The following is a 17,847-nucleotide window of genomic DNA, read 5'->3' on the forward strand; positions in this document are numbered from 1 at the left end:
AATAATAAAATTCAAAGACCCACAAATAGAAATAGAAAGATTGTGGCAAAGACAAGCAAGGGTAGTACCAATAGTAATAGGCGTCTTGGGTGCAATCCCAAAACAACTGGAGCACCACTTGAACACCATTGGCATTGACAAATTCGCCATTAGTCAATTGCAAAAGGCGGCCTTACTAGGAACTGCTTCCATCCTGCGACGATATTTGTAATAACATCAAACATCCACATCTGCCTATCCCAGGTCCTATCCCAGGACTCGATAGGTAGACAAAAATGCCAAATCCAGTCTGAACATCTGGCTGACTGTGCGATGATCAATAATAATAATAATAATAATAATAATAATAATAATAATAATCCCCCAGTGAGGTTGATGTGGTTGTGGGGCTTGTGTATTCTGAGGAAGATGAGAGCTATGCCAGAAGTTCAACCATACTGGTCAGGTCTCATCAGAGGAGTCAGACAAAGACTGCCTCCAGAAGCGGTGAATGCTCCAACACTGGAGATTTTTAAGAAGAGACTGGACAGCCATTTGTCCAAAATGGTATAGGGTTTCCTGCCTGAGCAGGGGGTTGCACTAAATGACCTCCAAGGTCCCTTCCAACTTTACTATTATTATTATTATAACTGTACTTATGGTGCCTCAAAAAAGTTGGGATTAAGAAGTTAGAAAGATTCATTCCATTCCATAAACATTATATTGACATCTTAAAGCAAAATATCTCATCATCTGGCAACCTGCCATGGGAAACCTGGTGAAAATTCAAGTCTTACTTAACTGTTCATGAAAGAGTTGAGGGAAGAAGTAATCCAGAGAAGGCCAAGAAATTGCTGTCAAATAATATTGCTGAGTAGTCATGAATCCAAGATGCAATCGGAGATGCAAGTATGAATAATTTATAGTTGTTCATCAATCCTAACAAACCTAATAATAACTTTATCCTTATTTAATCTGTATATTTTGGCAGAAGGGAAAAGAACATACCGGCAAGTTTCTCTTTTCCCTGTCCTACAGCAGGTGGCACGCAGCTACCATTGTAAAACATTTAATAGTTCAGAAAGGAAGCAACATCCATATTACACATTATAGTAAAGCTCAAAGTTTGCACTTAGGTACTGTATTATCATGACTCAGCTTGCAGTTATCAGCTTGCTTCCTTTAGAGATGCTGAAATACCTACAGAGGTCAAGTTGTTTCCCCGAGGGGCTAACCTTGGAAAAAGATTTTTACCTGTGAGACAATGGAAAAGTTCTAATTAGCTAAGTCAGAACAGGAAGGACAAAAAAGGAGACTGCTTTTTTACTAGGAAAAACTTTGCTTGAAGTGTAGCATAGTCATTAATCATTCTTGCCACATTTAAATAATAATTAGAGATCCATTTATTCTGAGATACTGACAGATTTTTGTTACTGCTCCAAATCATCATAGGTGCTGCCTGAAATGATTGTTCATACATAGATTTGTTTCTGTACTGTCACTTTTTTTAAAAAATGTATTCTTCTGAGGTGTAGGTTCATTTGAAAAGCTTTGGCTGTCTGAAGACATGAGCCCATATTTCTTGAAGGGAGGGTACTCCATTTGTTTAACTGCTGCTGTGTTTGAACTCCACAGCTCAGCTGGAGGCAACTCTTGGGACATTTTATGCACCAACCCGGCCTTTGTCTGAGACAACTGTTTTAGCATACAGGGACCAGATCAGCAGATATGCACGAAGGTTCTTCCACCATCTGCTCAGGTGAACAACTATCTTGACTTTTATTAATTTCAAAGAGTTTATACTATTTTCATAAGAAATTATTAAAGCATTTAACATATTTTCTAGAAGACTCACATACAAAAACATTTTGACTAGTTTTAACTAGTCCTTTTTCAAACATGTTCAGGTGCTGTATATATTTGCTCTGTTTTCAGCACACTTAAGGTTTTGTATCTCACTTATTTGTTTTACTTGGTTTATTTGTCATTTTAATCGTCAAGCAACTCTCAGCTGTACAATCTTACTGTAGATAAACAAGATTAAAATAGCCAAAAACTGTAAAAAAATTTAAATATTCCTATGCAAGAGAATCATAAAACACATATAATAGTATATTACAAAGTACAAAATGCTTGTCAAATCATCTTTCATGGTCATTATTTAAACAACGTTATGTGCTGTACATGGGGCTGCCTTTGCAGATTATCCAGATTTACTTCTGAATATTTTTTGTGAATTTTCAAAATATTCACAAAATTAAGCATGTATTCTTTTTTTTTTTTATGTAATTCAGAGTAGTTTATATCTAGTGAATCTCTGGACTTTTACATTTATTGAAACATGAAAGATTACTGCAACATCTTCTTCCTAAAGGAAAAATAGATGTATAGTATATGAAAGGCATAAAAGTGTTGATAGCTTAACTGCAGTTAACTTGGTTGACAGTTCCCTAATAAGAGGAAAGAAAAAGAAGAAAGACAAAAGACCTCATTCAGCAGTAAGGTGCTCTTCTAAAGAGTGATTTGTTTTAGCCATTAGCAAAGCACATCTCTCTTCCCTGCTGAGATAGCTGATATTCTTAAATATTCCAGATGAGAACACTTTAAAAAAAAATGAAAGAGAAAATTAATAGATGTAACATTCTTAGGAATTTCCACTTCATTATAAGAACATATTCTTTTGCTAGTGTTTTTGACTATGTCAGCTGATGTCATCACTGTGAATATATGGTTGGTTTAAGCAGTTAAGAATGGTTCCTGAATATTAATGTAACATGTATCTAGTGGTATTATGGTGCAGATGGTAAGTTTTGAAGCACCTAAATTATGCTTTCCACCCAAAGCTAATTAAGAGTTTCTTCAGGTGTTAGTATCAAAAATAACTTTCAGGAAAAAGATTTAACAAAAATCCTGAAATCTGTTAATAGACATCCTTTTTGGAATACATTGTAACTTCTAATCACTTTGTAAAAGTAATCAAAATCAGTATGATTCCAGACAAAATGAAAAGGCTGATTTGTTCTATAAAACTAGAGGGAGAAACTCTGACATAACCAGATATTAAGTTTCTATTGTTTTTTTTTTTAAATAAAGATTTCATCTAGTAAAACATTCAAATTTTTCATTCTACAATATTTTTAGATCTAGCCAATTTCAGTGAGAGTTTTAATTTTGTTTAAATACTTTGATACCATATGGCTATGTGAGCCAAGTATTCTATGCAATTCACATTGTAAACAAAATCAGGTAACATATAAGGGGAAAAGAAAGAAACAAGTTGTGTACATTTCAAAACTGGTTGTACTTGCAGAGAATAAGTTGTACAGCACTGGATTCTGAAGAGTTTGTGTTTTTGAAGAAGATGGGGGAATCACATATCATTTTCTGTTTCCCATCTTCAAAGGGACCCATCAAATGCTTCCCTATATCATTGCTCCAGCAGTTATTTTTTTGTTTATTTGTTTGTTTATTTGTTTATTTATTCTTCCTTCCTTCCATGTCTGTCTCTCTGTCACATTTCTGGGCCGCCTATCTCCCTCATCCCACTATGCTGATGTAGTGAAAGCCCTAATGCCTTTAAATCAGAATGTCAAATGCTTGAATCCTAGAATCTGCTCATAAATGTTCTAATCTAAAATTGTTGGGCCATCATATCTACACAATAGAGATTTGCAGTAGTAGCAGGAATTTATTTTGCCTATATTTGCCTCTGCTATAGAGCTTTCTTAGTGTGTAGACATGCTGATAAATTTACTCAATGTAGCTTTCAAGAATATTTTTAAGTTTACATAATCATCAAAGGGCTAAAGCTAGAACAGATGAAAGGCCAAAGACAATTAAAGTATAATAGCTGATTTTTCACGGACAAGGTTGAGCAAAATAAATGTGAAACAACAGGTATCACAAGTTCTTATCAACATTTTTAATTAACATTAATTTTCAAAGCAGAGTATTTTGGAAGGTTATGATGGATTGTGCCTGTATAAAAAGATAAAAGGTAAACAGAAGTTTCTGAATAGTAAGACGTTGGGAAACTAAGAAGCAGTGAAAGTTGAGAATTATTTGTAGCTCTTATAGAATCAAACACAAGCAATTTAAGCAATGTCCCTACACATAAACAAAGATTAGAGGGAAATGAGAATGATATGGTATATTAATGACAAATATAAACACAACTTGGCTTCTAAGGGAACCTAAATATTTATAAAAACTGCAAATTAGGATAGTCAAAAAAGGGAAAGTTATAAACTAAATAGCTTTTTTGTTCTCTTTCCTCTTTTTCTCTTTTATTACTTTTGTTGTTGCATATTTTGTTATGTCTATTTTTTCTGTTTTTAACATGCTCAAACAATAAGTAACAATACAGTGGAGATTTTAGTATTAAGTATTCAGCTTAAGACAGACACCTTTATTGTACAACAAATATTTTGATGCAATTTGCAGTTATTAATGCTATAAGTAGGTTTAGATGAAAAATTTAAACAATGTCATACTTATTAGCATCAACACTTTAAACTGACACTGATACAAACTTTTTTTTCTATCTTTAAAGATTTAAGTTATTGGCTGTCAGTTTAAGTTTTGAATGTGAGCAGATTAGTGCTTGGTACAAGGTGGATGGCTATATAACTTTTTAAAATAAATAAATAAAATCTAAGCATTAAAGTCTTAATATCTAATTATATAAATGAATAATATCTAAATTATATAAATAATATGTAATAAATATTATATAAATAATATCTAATTATATAATAACAGTATTGAAATAATATTTATTATTTTAGTCTTATAGTGTAATAAAACAAATTTTAAAAAAGAATAAATGAAGCCTGTTACATAGGAAGTGGTAGTTTTAGTATTACAATTAAAGAAATGATACAAAGGAGGATAAAAAATTTTTTTTTACTTTATTACCTCAGAACCTTGGACTAATTCAAGGAGCTAGCTGCATAATTTTGCAGCCTTTCCAACAATAGTCCCCAAATGACCCTAGTCCCACTTTAAGCAAGAAAGCTGCTGGGGAACCAGACAGTTTCAGTCCAACTTACCTCATAGGGTTGTTGTTGTGGAGAAATTAGGAGGAGGTAGGAGTACCTTCCTCCTACCAAATATCTCCCTTCGACCAGTCCGCTCCCACAGAGAGGGCCTCCTTAGGGTACCGTCGGCCAGCCAATGCCGGCTGGCGACCCCCAGGGGGAGAGCCTTCTCTGTGGCAGCTCCTGCCCTCTGGAATGACCTTCCCCCCGACCTACGTACAAATGCGGACCTCTTCCGCCGAGCCCTGAAAACTCATCTGTTCCATGCGGCCGGCCTGGCGTAGTTTTGATTGGGTTTTGTTAGGGGTTTTATATTTTAGAGCAGGCTTTTATGTAATATTTACTGTGATTTTTATTATTGCCTGTTCACCGCCCTGAGTCCCTTAAGGGAGATAGGGCGGTATATAAATTTAAATAATAAAAAAATAATAATAATAAAATATTAGGTGTGTCTTGAGTTCTTTATAAAAATAATAAAGATGCAATTTTTTAAAAAAGCATGTGTGAGAATAAATGGAAGGTTTAGCAAATGGCTCAGAAGTCAACTCAGAAGTCAACAGGAAGTATAAGACAAGGGTGTTTAATATTTGTTTGGCTGTTTAATTGTGGACAAATTTATTAAAAATGTAATGATGTTGCATGAATACTGGTTAACAATTTGATGTGGTTTTGCATGTACATTTATGTGTAGATGATGCTCTGTTACTGGCTGACAAGCTGAATGGTTTTCAGTTAATGTTAGATTGTAAGATACATTGAAAATTATGGGTCTGAAAATTAATGAATCAAACATTAAGTTAATTGTGTTTGTCAGCTTCAACTGGTGCAGAATGCAGTAATATGAGTAATTAATGGCACTGGTTACTCGGCATATGCAATACCACTACTTCGTGAGATGCCTGGGTTGCCAGTGTCTTCTGGATGCAATTCATGGCTCAGGGCCAGGTTACCTGGAGTTGGTTCTATCCCTCAGAACGAGCACAGCAAAATAGGCATACTTCAGGCCCTGTTAGCTAAGGAATGCCATTTAGTAGGGCCCAGAATAAAACTGTTATAATATTGCAAATTATAGTTAATGAAACATCATTTTTCATTTTTTACCTCCATGAATGTTGTTTCTGACCCAACAATTGCTAATAGGAGAATTTATAAGGAAAGCATTTCTTATGAATAATTATATTATGCTTAAGAAATGGGCTAGATGCCTAGAAACTGAATGAAAGAGTAAAGTATTAAATTGAAATATCAAACAGAATTACTGAATTAAAAGTGATCATGTAAGCCTTGAAATAAATGTCTGGGAGATGTAGTTATTTTTAACTATTTGCATCATTCATTCAAAGGCTTAAATACAATTGCTTGTTGTTAAAATGCTTGAATGATATTCCATTGCATGCGCATTTTAAAGTTTGAAGAAATTAGAATTTCATTTTATTTTGCCTAATTACATGTGATTTTTTTCCAATATTCATTAGTCTCATTGTCTTCCTTTGGAAGGATTTAAAAACATCTTTTGCAATCACACATCATCCTTCATTTGACTTCTTTATGAGACAGGTTCTGAGACTTCTTCATTTCTAAAGAAATGTTTATAAATCCAAACTGACATAACTTTTCTCCCACAGATGATTTTCCAAAAATTGTATTCTTACTGAAGAGAAGCAGGGGGAAAAACATAGCAGTTTTCCTTTTTATCAGCCCAGCACAAGGAATTTACTTACACAGTCAGTGAGCATGACTAAGACAGCTTGTTGGTTGTTAGTAGTCAGTAAAAATATTTTTGAGTCTTAGTATGATTTCCTTCTACATTTAAGTAGAATATCAGGACTTCATGAAAGTTTCATTATGACTTTATTAGTATCGTGCTTATCTTATTTTACTGGTGTTTATTGTTTTAATTACATTAATTTGTTTTTTTTTCCTTCAAAAAGCTTGGCCACTAATGAAAAAGTGGAATTGGAAAAGTGGAAAAGTGACCAGAACTGGGAAGGTTCTGATTTAGCCTCAGTGATCCTTAGGTTGTACTGTAGGAATTATCAGAATTTTGTTTGCCTTAAAGGAGAAGGGTGGAATAGATCATGAGCATACCGAAAAATATGGTAAAGCCAAGAGGATGAACTCCTCAAAGAAAAATTCCCATACCTGGTTATCTAGAAAATAAAAAAAATACAGTGAGCATAACAAAACTTGCTTGAGTGGAATTGAATGTAATGGAAGAAAATTTGAAATACAGAGTAGTATCTGCCTGCATTAGCAATGCAGTCAAAAAGCATGATGTCACATGATTGCATTGTTTAGTGATTGTTTAGTGACAGCAATCCTGCCAGTTTACTGCCTCATTAAGAGAGGATTGTGGATTGTTAAACAAGGATCTCCTTGCAATTTCCTGTCGGCTTCCAACAAACAAAGTCAATGGGAAAGCTGTAAGGGAAAGTATCAAGTCACTCCCTTGGCATTTTCTCCTGAGGATCCTGGCTATGTAGTACCTGGGAATCTGGTACTCTGTAGCACATGTCTACCTGCCTGCCTGTGCTGATGCAATCACTCCCTCCTGCACCAGCACCAGCCATCCCTGGCTCTACCATGCTCATGCTATACCAACCACTGGTGCACAAGCACCCATCTGGCAGTAGCTGGTCTTGCCATGCTGCAGCTGCTTTTTACCTGCCCACTAGCCTGCTTGTGAGCTGTCTGGGGCTTTCAACTTCCTGCTTATTTTTTTGTATGTTCCGAGAAGTAACCAGCATGATCCAAAAGGGATCCAAATCCAGTTAATTTCAATTAGCTGATCCTTAAGATATCAATGTGTAGTAAATTCATTTCATCTTTCATTGTTTTGAGCTTTTTCATGTTCATGCTTCTTATGCTCCATATTGCCACTATTGTTCTCTTTGGGTTTTCTTTTCCTGGAGGCAATATCAGAAACTAGGCATCCTGCAGACTTTTACCTTGCCATGTCATAAATACCATTAGTACAATTATAACTTATAACCTTTCATTTAGTAACTTTTCAAAGTTATAATGGGACTGAAAAAGCGACTTATGACCCTTTTTCACTTACGACCATTGCAGCATCCTGTGGTCATGTGATCAAAATTTGGACACTTGGCAACTGGCCTATATTTATGATGGTTGCAGTGTCCTGGGGTCATGTGATCCCCTTTTGCAACCTTCTGACAAGCAAAGTCAATGGGAAAGCCAGATTCACCTAACAACCATGTTATTATCTTAACAACTGTAGTGATTCACTTAGAACTGTGGCAAGAAAGGTTGCAAAACGGGGCAAAACTGATTTAACAACTATCTTGCTTAGCAATAGAAATTTGGGGATCATTTGTGGTTGTAAGTCAAGAACTACCTGTAGCTTGTTGAGTATCATCCAATCTCAAGGATCCATCTTCCAGAATTACATTGTTATTCGCTTTATCTTATCTGTCCGCGTGGATTTTTTGGTAAAATTCAGGAGTGGTCTACCATACTCTTCTATTGCACATTTTGAAAATATTTTCCTGTCTTACTTCTTACTATATGCGCCTGCTTGCTTTAGCTGAGCATGTACGAAGACTTTCACACATGCCTGAAGGTTCTTAGTTCCTCTCTCCACTACCATCACTATGTTGGAATACAATGGCAAGATTTGTGTAATAAGTAGAACTGTAGCTCTTTCATTTTGCAAAAATTTTTCGGTGTAGAGAAGTGCTGTGGTTGTATGTCACATACAAACCTATTTTGCTTATTTTATGAAGAGAAGTGACTTTTGTTGGAGAGGTGATCAGAAATAGAGGTGGCAGCGGTCTTAGCTCTTTGTTTGCCCTGAGCTTACTTACATTTCACTTACAATGTGAAAAAAAAGATGAATTTGGAATCAGACATCGATGTGCAGGATACTTCCCTTCCCTTGCCCCTTACTCTCATCTAGATTTGATGGGGGCAGGGAGGCAACTGACTGGATATGTCCCTGTACTTTTCATGGCAAAATTTCAGAAGTAGTTTGCCCTTGCCTATTTCCTAGGGCTAAGAGAGAAAGTGACTGGCCCATGATCACCCTGCTGACCCTAGTCCCAAGGTGGGACTAGAATTCATGGCTATGGTTACATATTTGTGTCTGTTACATGTAATTAATACCATCGATTTCAATTATTTTTGTTTCTGTTCATTCTATAGGCACCAAAGATTTGAAAAGGCCTTTCTGCTAGCAGTTGATATAGGTGCTCGTGACTTATTTATGGTAAGTTACGCTTGAAGAATTTTCACTACTATTGCTGCTATTGGATTAATTCTGCCATTTTTGGTGCACATTAACCAAGTTTGAAGTAATTTATAATCTTTTTAATGTATAAGCTTATAGTTCATAAGCTAGTGACAGTTCTAAGATCAAACAATAATCTGTAACAATCACTCAATCAATCAATCAATCAGAAGAGAGCTGGAAGGGACATTGGAAGTCTTCTAGTCCAATCCTCTGCTCAAGCAGGAGATCCTATAGTTAGGTGGCTGTCCAGTCTTGTCTTAAAAACCTCCAGTGATGAAGCACTCACAAAGTTGTTCCACTGGTTAATTGTCCTGTTAGGAAGTTTCTCCTTCGTTCTAAGTTGCTTTTCTCCTTGATTAGTTTCCATCCATTATTTCTTGTCTTGCCTTCTGGTGCTTTGGAAATAAGTTGACCCCCTCTTCTTTGTAGCAGCCCCGCAAATACTGGAATACTGCTATCATGTCACCTCTAGTCCTTCTTTTCTCTAGACTGGGCATACCCAATTCCTGCAACCATTCTTCATATGTTTTTGTTTCCAGACCCTTAATCATCTTAGTTGCTCTTCTTTGCACTTTTTCCTAAGTCTCAACATCTTTTTTGTAATGTGGTGACCAAAACTGGATGCAGTATTCCAGGTGTGGTATTACTTAGGATTTATAAAGCGGTACTAATACTTCACGTGATTTTGATTCTATGCCTCTGTTTATACAACCAAGGATTGTGTTAACTTTTTTGGTTATTGCTGCATACACCTGGTTCATGTTTAAGTGATCGTCCACTAGGACTCCAAGGTCCCTCTCACAGTTACTGTTTCTGAGACAGATTTTGCCTAATCTGTACTTGTACCTTTGGTTTTTCCTGCTTGGTGTAAAACCTTGCTTTTCTCCACATTAAATTTCATGTTGTTGGATGGGGCCCATTGTTCAAGTCTGTCAAGATCTTTTTGGATCCTAAGCTTGTCTTCTGAGGTGTTGACTATTCATGACGGCTTAGTGTCATCTGTAAATTTGATGAGTTTCCCTTCTTTTCCTTCATTTAATTCATTTATGAAGATATTGAAGAGTACTGGGCCTAAGACGGAACCTTGTGGTACCTCACTACTCATTTCCCTTCCTGTAGATGTAGTACCATTGAGGACTACTCTTGAATATGATTTGTCACCCAGTTACAAATCCATCTGGGGTGATGCTGTCTATCTCACATTTTTCTAGTTTACCAAGAAGTAGGTTGTGGTCTACTTTGTCAAATGTCTTGCTGAAGTCCAAGTATGTCTTTCAGTTTATCAAAGAGATCTTTGTGCAACCATGCTGGTTTCTTCTTGGATTTCTTGTTTTTCTTTTTCAGTGCTATTGTGTTGCACTGGGCTTTTATGATCATATTTTTCAGTGTTTCCCACGCTTTTTGAGTTGTTTTCCCCTTTAGGATTTCTATTTATGAAATTTTGCTTAGGCTTTCTCTGAGTTTGTTAAAATCAGCTCTTTCAAAGTTTAAGATACTGGTTGGATTATATTCTATTACTTGTGATTGCATTATATTGAATTCCACTATGACATGGTCTCTCTTGCCCAAGGTTCTGGCAACTTCAACTCCCTCTATCACTTCTTCTCGATTAGTAAGAATTGGGTCCAGTATAACTTTTCCTCTAGTTCCCTCCGCTACCTTTTGGATGATCAAGTTGTCAGCTAAGTTGATTAGGAATCTATTCGATCTCCCACTTGCTGCAGAGTTTGTCTCCCAATTGATATCAGGGTAGTTAAAGTCTCCCCTTACTACTGTGGTTTGTTTCCTACATACATTTGTTTCCTACATACATTCATCTATTTCTTCTGAAGGAAAATATGCTTATTTTAAAACAACATTAACTTCTTTAATAGGACAAACCAGGGAGCATAGCCTCATTTTACCATTTTACCCTGTTCAATTTATACCATCTTTTACAGTATTAGCATTGGCCTCTATAATAGTTATTGAAATAATCATTTGCTTTGGATCTTAAAACAGAATCAATCGTTCTTTCAGATGGGATTTTGATAGTAATTTAATTAACATTCCTTGTAATCTAAAAGCTTTCATCAGTATACAGGCAATTCAAACCTGTATAAGGAAGCTTTTTGTTATCTTCAAGTTGAAGATGGAAGTCTAGTGCAACTTAGAAATAGTTTATGTTAAGTCCTTACTGATTCAATGAACTGGACATATAGAACTTATGAAATCAGTGGACGTGTTGAAAAATTCCACTGGAAAGTATATCTAATACCATTCTCTCCTTATGTTACCTTACCTTACCTCATGTTTTGGTAAGATAATAATCTTAAATAAGAATTTAATTATATTCTGACACAGGTGGAAATTTTTTGTGACTTTTTAAACCCTTCATCACATTTCACATATTAGATTTCTATAACTGATGCTTGAGAAGTCAATCACTGCAGTGAGGTATTTACATGTTATCATTCTGTTCAAGACAATTTGCAACAGGAATAAAAGTAACTCAGTTCATAAGTGATCCTATATTCAAGCCCTCTGGGAAGCTTTTTTCTTAAAATATTTCTGCAGCAGAATCTGACAATTACGTTTAAGGTACGATTGCAGTTTTACAGTCTCCCAGGTTATTGCTGTAGATCTGCAGGAGATGTTATTGTTTCTGAAAGAAAAACAATGGGGGAAACCTTAGAGAGTTACATTAACTCAGCTCTTTTGCATAATTAAGATATTCTGTTTAAATTAAGCCTTGACACTAGCTGTTTATATAATTTATTCTATTATGCTACTTGCCTTGTTAGTTTGATCTTAATATTTAATTTCTGTGTTCAATTACATAATTACATTCCCTTTTTATAGAGTTTGAACATTCCTTTCTAATTATACAAAAAGAAATTGCACGAATCTTTTAATACTTTTCAGTATATAGTTCTAATCATCCAGCTTATTCCATCTAATTAGAAAGATGTATGTACTGTGATAAATTTTCTCAATTAAGCATGCTTTAAAAGAACCCTCTGAAAGAACCCTCTGAAATATTTCTGAGAAAGTATGTATATGCATACAGAAATATGTGTGTTTGTGTGTGTTGCGGGCTGCTTTTTACACTTTTTAGAAAACCCTTTTTTCTTTCTTGTGGCTATATAAATGTATTATGATGAGAAAAAAGAAAAACTCAAACAATTAGGAGATGCACGGACAGGCTTATATACAAATGCTCAGAGCTTGGGGAACAAATAGGGTGAATTAGAAGCAATAGTACACAACAGCAGGTATGACATAGTTAGCGTTACAGAAAACTGGTGGGACGAAACCCATGACTGGAATGGACTGATGGATGGATACAAATTGTTCAAAAGAAATAGATCTACAAAAAGAGGAGGGGGAGTTGCACTATATGTAAGAGAACAGTACATATCTACAGAAATGCACATGATGAAAGATAAAATCTCTCCAGAATGTCTATGGGTCAATATAAAAGAGAAAAAAAGTGACATCACTATAGACAGACCACCCAACCAATCAGAAGAAATAGATGAACTCTTTGCCAACCAGTTAACAAATCTGTGTAGGAAGCTTACCATAGTAGTAATTGGAGACCTCAACTATCCAGATATCAACTGGGAGACAAACTCTGCAGTGAGCGGGAGATCAAACAGATTCCTAACTGACAACTTTGTCATCTAAAAGGTGGAGGAGGGAAGTAGAAGTAAAGCCATATTGGACCTAATTCTTACTAATAGAGAAGAAGTGATAGAGGGAGTTGAAGTTGCCGGAACCTTGGGTGAAAGTGACCACGTCAGACTGGAATTCAATATAATGCAAACACAAGCAATAGAAAATAATCTATTCTTACTTTTAAATCTAATTCCTTTAGCTTGGCGCATCATTATATGCTAAACTAAACAACAACAACAACAACAACAATAATAGTAAAGTTGGAAGGGACCTTGGAGGTCATCTAGTCCAACCCCCTGCTCAGGCAGGAAACCCTATACCAACTAAACTGTTTTAAAATTTCATAAGAACAAGACAATTTACACACATATATATATCTTTCTAAGCTACCAACCAATTGTCTTACTAATACCTCACTTGAGGGAAATGAACCATTTATTAAGACCAGTCGGCTACAGTTCGATAGATGCATAACAGCTGTGTAGCGAGCAGAAAGTCTGCAGGTGAAGCAGGGCATTCTTGTACTTCTGAAATGCAAAAAAATAAAATAAATGCCCCTATAGAATTTTTTGCAACCTAGCTTTAGACAGTAAACATTTTGACAAATTACAACAGTGGCTTCTTTAAAACATCAGCAACAAAAACCTTGTTTTAGATGTACACTGCTTTAAAAGAATTAAGTTCCATTTTAATTACAAATGTAATCTTTTTACATACATGCGTACCAAAATGCAAATGTAACTGAACTACAACTGAAATATTTCAGGCTGCATATATGTAAAATCTGAGCATTAAGTGTAAAATGATGTAGATTAGCCTACCAATACAGTTGGATACTATAAAAAAGATAGCGTAGCCGCTATTTCTTAAATCTTACCCTGTAAAATGACTCTAGAATTTTGACAAAGGTTTTGGGTACACATCTGAATCAATATCGAGCACAAGCCTGCAAAGACTATTGATTACCTTCTTTGTTGCATCCAGTAGAGGTAATCCTTGAGTTAACGACCATCATGGTGCCTGCCCATTAGGGTCAAAAGTTGGGACAATGTTAAATGAACTGCCTCAAGTTAACAACCAGCCATCCCTGCTCTCTCCATTTATTAAACGAATGAACAGATTGTTAAGTAGAGCTCAGGAGTGGGGAAGATCCTAGGAGGTCTAGTGCAGGTACAAGCCCACCTGCTTCAGGACTCTCAAGCCTCCCCCATCCCAAGATGACCCCATACTTGCCTCTTGGGTGGCACATGCCGGCCTGCCACACAGCTACTGTCTTGCCAGCGACAGGCAATGGGGAAGGAAAACTCTGGCCACACCTGCCTTTCCTAATTTTCCCCCTGTCCTTCCTTCTGCCAAGATGCCCTGCCTTTCTAGGGCAAAGAAAGGAGCTCCCTGGCCTTTCAGAGCTTTTGGCACTGATCTGCTGGCCATTGGGAGGCTGCAAAGCCCTCCTGTGACTTGCTAAGCTTTGAGAAGCTGGCCCTTGCATAAAAGGTGGCAGCTTCAGGACGAGCTTCTCAAAACCTTTTCCTTGCTTAACTCCTCCCTCGCCTAGAAAGCCACTTCTCTTCAATAAACAAAAGCCACATTTCTTCCATAAACAAAACAAAAAACCCTGGAAGGGAGGGACGGACTTATTGATCAGGTAGTCAGACAAACAGCTTAAGCTTGCAAAGACCCAGTGTCCTCTATTTTGTTGGCCAAGTTTCTACAGTAGTCAGCTAACTTTTGAAGATGAAGGTTGTTTTTTTTCCCCCTCCAGTTTTCAAGGAAAAAAGCCGCAGATTTTCTCACAAATGAAAGCCAATATACATGTCCCAGGATAATGTTGCAGGATCACCGGGACCAGAGGTTTATCTTCCAAGCTTTTGGACTCGTGTTGTAGTCCATCCTCAGGGAACTTCTCTCTAGCAGTGTGTGTGTGCCTCTAGCAGGCACACACTCTGCTAGAGAAAAATTCCCTAAGGATGAGCTCCAGCATGAATCCGAAAGCTCGGAAGACTAATCCTCTGGACTGACCCAGACTGGATCCTCTAGAAAGATTTTTTTTCTTTCCTTGCTTGATTGGTTCCTCTAATCTTCAGCCTGGAGTTAAGGTAAGGTTTTTAAAAGGGATAAGATTGCAGAGCAGAGATGGAGAGTTTAGGTTTAGCACCTAAAGTATTTGGAACAGGTGGGAAAGATCAACAAAAGGGCCCTGAGAATTCTTTGTGAAAATGGCGGCTGCTTTCAGACCTCTTTGCACCAATCAACTGACTGCTGGTCAGCTGGTTATCGGAACCTGCAAAGCTATCCCGCCTCTAACAAACTTTGGGAAGCCGGCCCCTGCATAAAATGCAGCAGTTTCAGGATGATCTTCCCAAAACCTTTCCCTTGCTTAATCTCCTCCCTCCTTCCCTTCCCCAGAAAGGCACATTTCTTCAATAAACAAAACAAAAAAGGCTAGGAAGGGCAATGCAGCATCTCTATGATCTGTGCTAAGGGCGAATGACTGCAGGGCCAGTGCAGCTATGATAGCTTTGAAACAGACTTGTATGTAATTTTGAGGGTGGGTCAGAACTTTGAACCATTGTTAAGTGATCTGTCATTTCTTGAGGAATTTCTAGAATATCCTTATTCTAATAGAATGGTATCCACCAATAGAATGGATTTATACATTGTCACTCTTCTCAAAATTTGCTGTTCCAGCAGCATGATAATTCTCTAAGATTGATTATGAGGGAGGTGCAGGGAGAAGGAGAATGTATAGAAACTGCAGAATACCCTTGCAGAATTTTTGTCAGTAGTTCAAAGATTTCACCATGTTCAGTGTAATCTTTAAAATGCAAATGGAAGAGTAGGAATGAAGGTACCCTTGAGTTTGTAAACTGCTGTGGGAACTTCCTGAAGAATGGAGTAAAAATACTACAAACACAATAGTTGCCTAACTAACTAGCAAGAGGGTGCCTGAGGTGAGATATCAATCCAGATACACTCTTGTGGCAGTCCTGTTAAGTGCTGTATATTGCTGATTCTCACCAAAGTGCCTAAATGTGAGAATTATACAATAACTGTAATATTATTGTAGGCAACTCCTCTTAAAGGGTTTTTTCAGGTAATGGTCTTCGGTATAAATAATTATTGTATAAAGTACCATATGCCATCTAAATGAAACAATGTTTATTAGTTTCTATAAAATTCAAAAACAAATGAAATGAATAGATATAATCTATTTTTACTGTGCCAAAGCAGGTAATCTTATATATCGGGGTCCCCAACCCCCAGGCCATGAACTGTTAGGAACCGGCGGCGCAAGCGTGTGAAGCTTCATCTGCACATGCATGGGATCTAGGTAGCACACAAAACCACGCCCCCCCCAGTCCATGTGAAAAAAAATTTTTTCCACAGATCTGGTCCCTGGTACCCAAAAGGTTGTGGACTGCTGTTATATAAGACAGCAAAGATCAAGCATTATTAAAGTTGTTCATTTTAAATCCTTTCGTAGTGGGGTCCATCTTTTGGAGCCATCAGTTTGAAAGGGCAACTAATGTTCTGTTATAAATAGGGCAGACAGACACTTGAATAAAGGCCATATGTGATGATTCAAGCAGTATAGAATAAGAAACATTCTGAAAAATTCTTGGAATTTTGCATAGATACGTGAAGATTTGATTCTTCGAAATCAGTGCTGGTGTAGTTTATGTGGTAAAATGTAATTATTTAAAGGAAAAATATTAGGAACTTTTCTTTATATTCTTAACATAAAAATATTTATACTACTTTAATACAGTTTGTATCTACATCATAATCATATATGGCATCATTTTTGTGTAGAAAATGTGATTTTGAAAGTTCATTTGAAAATATTTTTATGAATGTTAACAAATTGTTTAATATAAATGATAAAGCAAATTATAGCATACCATGTGGATCATAGTTTATACATTATATACATATAAATACAGATCACCAGTTTTTATTGTGCAGTGATTATTTTATAACCACAGCTTAGTGCAGGGGAGTACAATGTACTACTCCCTTGTACACTGCTTCCGTAGCCTCCAAAATTCCCAGAACTTGTACTGTTAAATTTGGGAAGCAAATCATCATTCTTCAGCATTATATTTGTTTACATAGTGGTTGAAAGAATCTAATGAGCTCCTAACAAAGAAGTATATAATCAAAGAAAAGTTATGTAACCATATACTAAATAGCCTTTATTTGGTAGTGCTTTATATTTAAAAAATCTGAGCAGAAAAAAATCACTTTTTAAAAATGTTTTCAGGCATCACAGCCAGTTATGAAAATTTGGCATCATGAGTTTAATCTGAAAATCCTTTTAATTCATTTGTATCAGATGAACATACTACTAAGTACATAATAAAACCGAGTTTCACAATTACGGTATTACCTTAGCTGAATTGATAGTATAAGCTTTTATCCATTTAAGAAGTTCCTGAGGGCTCTCTTTTTCTGACAATGTTATTAGGATTATGGACAGAGGAAGTGTAATATTGATGGCAAATTCTGACTACTTTGCCTCCAGACAGACATTCTTCTGAAACCACACCTGTTTCAAGGTTTCTAGGCACCTTCAAATTCCCAGGAGTTTTAGAAGTTGTATGCCTTCATCTTTTAACTTCTTCTAAGGTTGGGGTTCCTTGAGCCTTTGCATCTCTAACCATTTAAAGTTAACATTTATATTCATCAGGGATGACTCATATTTCTTACACCACTCTGTTTTTACCTTAAGTTACTGATTTGTAATATCATCAGAGAATAAAAACAAGTTTTACACGTTTACTCCGCTTATGGTTGCATATATTTAGGAAGGAATTAGTTGGGGTGCTTTACTTTGAAAACACTACAGAGAGAGACATAAATCTTTCTTGAGTGGTATGCATATATGCTGGCATTCGAAACTATTAACATTACTCA

General features: G+C 36.2%; 1 protein-coding gene across 1 annotated transcript in view; it reads left to right on the forward strand.

Moving 5' to 3' along the window:
* The window catches only part of WDPCP (WD repeat containing planar cell polarity effector), a 143,682-nt gene that overhangs the window by 84,009 nt on the left and 41,826 nt on the right, over positions 1 to 17,847 (forward strand). Inside the window, exons 13-14 of the mRNA XM_015812363.1 lie at positions 1,615 to 1,738; positions 9,183 to 9,246. Of these exons, the coding sequence (XP_015667849.1) occupies positions 1,615 to 1,738; positions 9,183 to 9,246 (188 nt within the window). The remainder of the gene's footprint in view (positions 1 to 1,614; positions 1,739 to 9,182; positions 9,247 to 17,847) is intronic.

Source organism: Protobothrops mucrosquamatus, unplaced genomic scaffold, assembly GCF_001527695.2.
Source record: "Protobothrops mucrosquamatus isolate PMUCROS unplaced genomic scaffold, P.Mucros_1.0 scaffold_60, whole genome shotgun sequence".
Classification (NCBI taxonomy): domain Eukaryota; kingdom Metazoa; phylum Chordata; class Lepidosauria; order Squamata; family Viperidae; genus Protobothrops; species Protobothrops mucrosquamatus.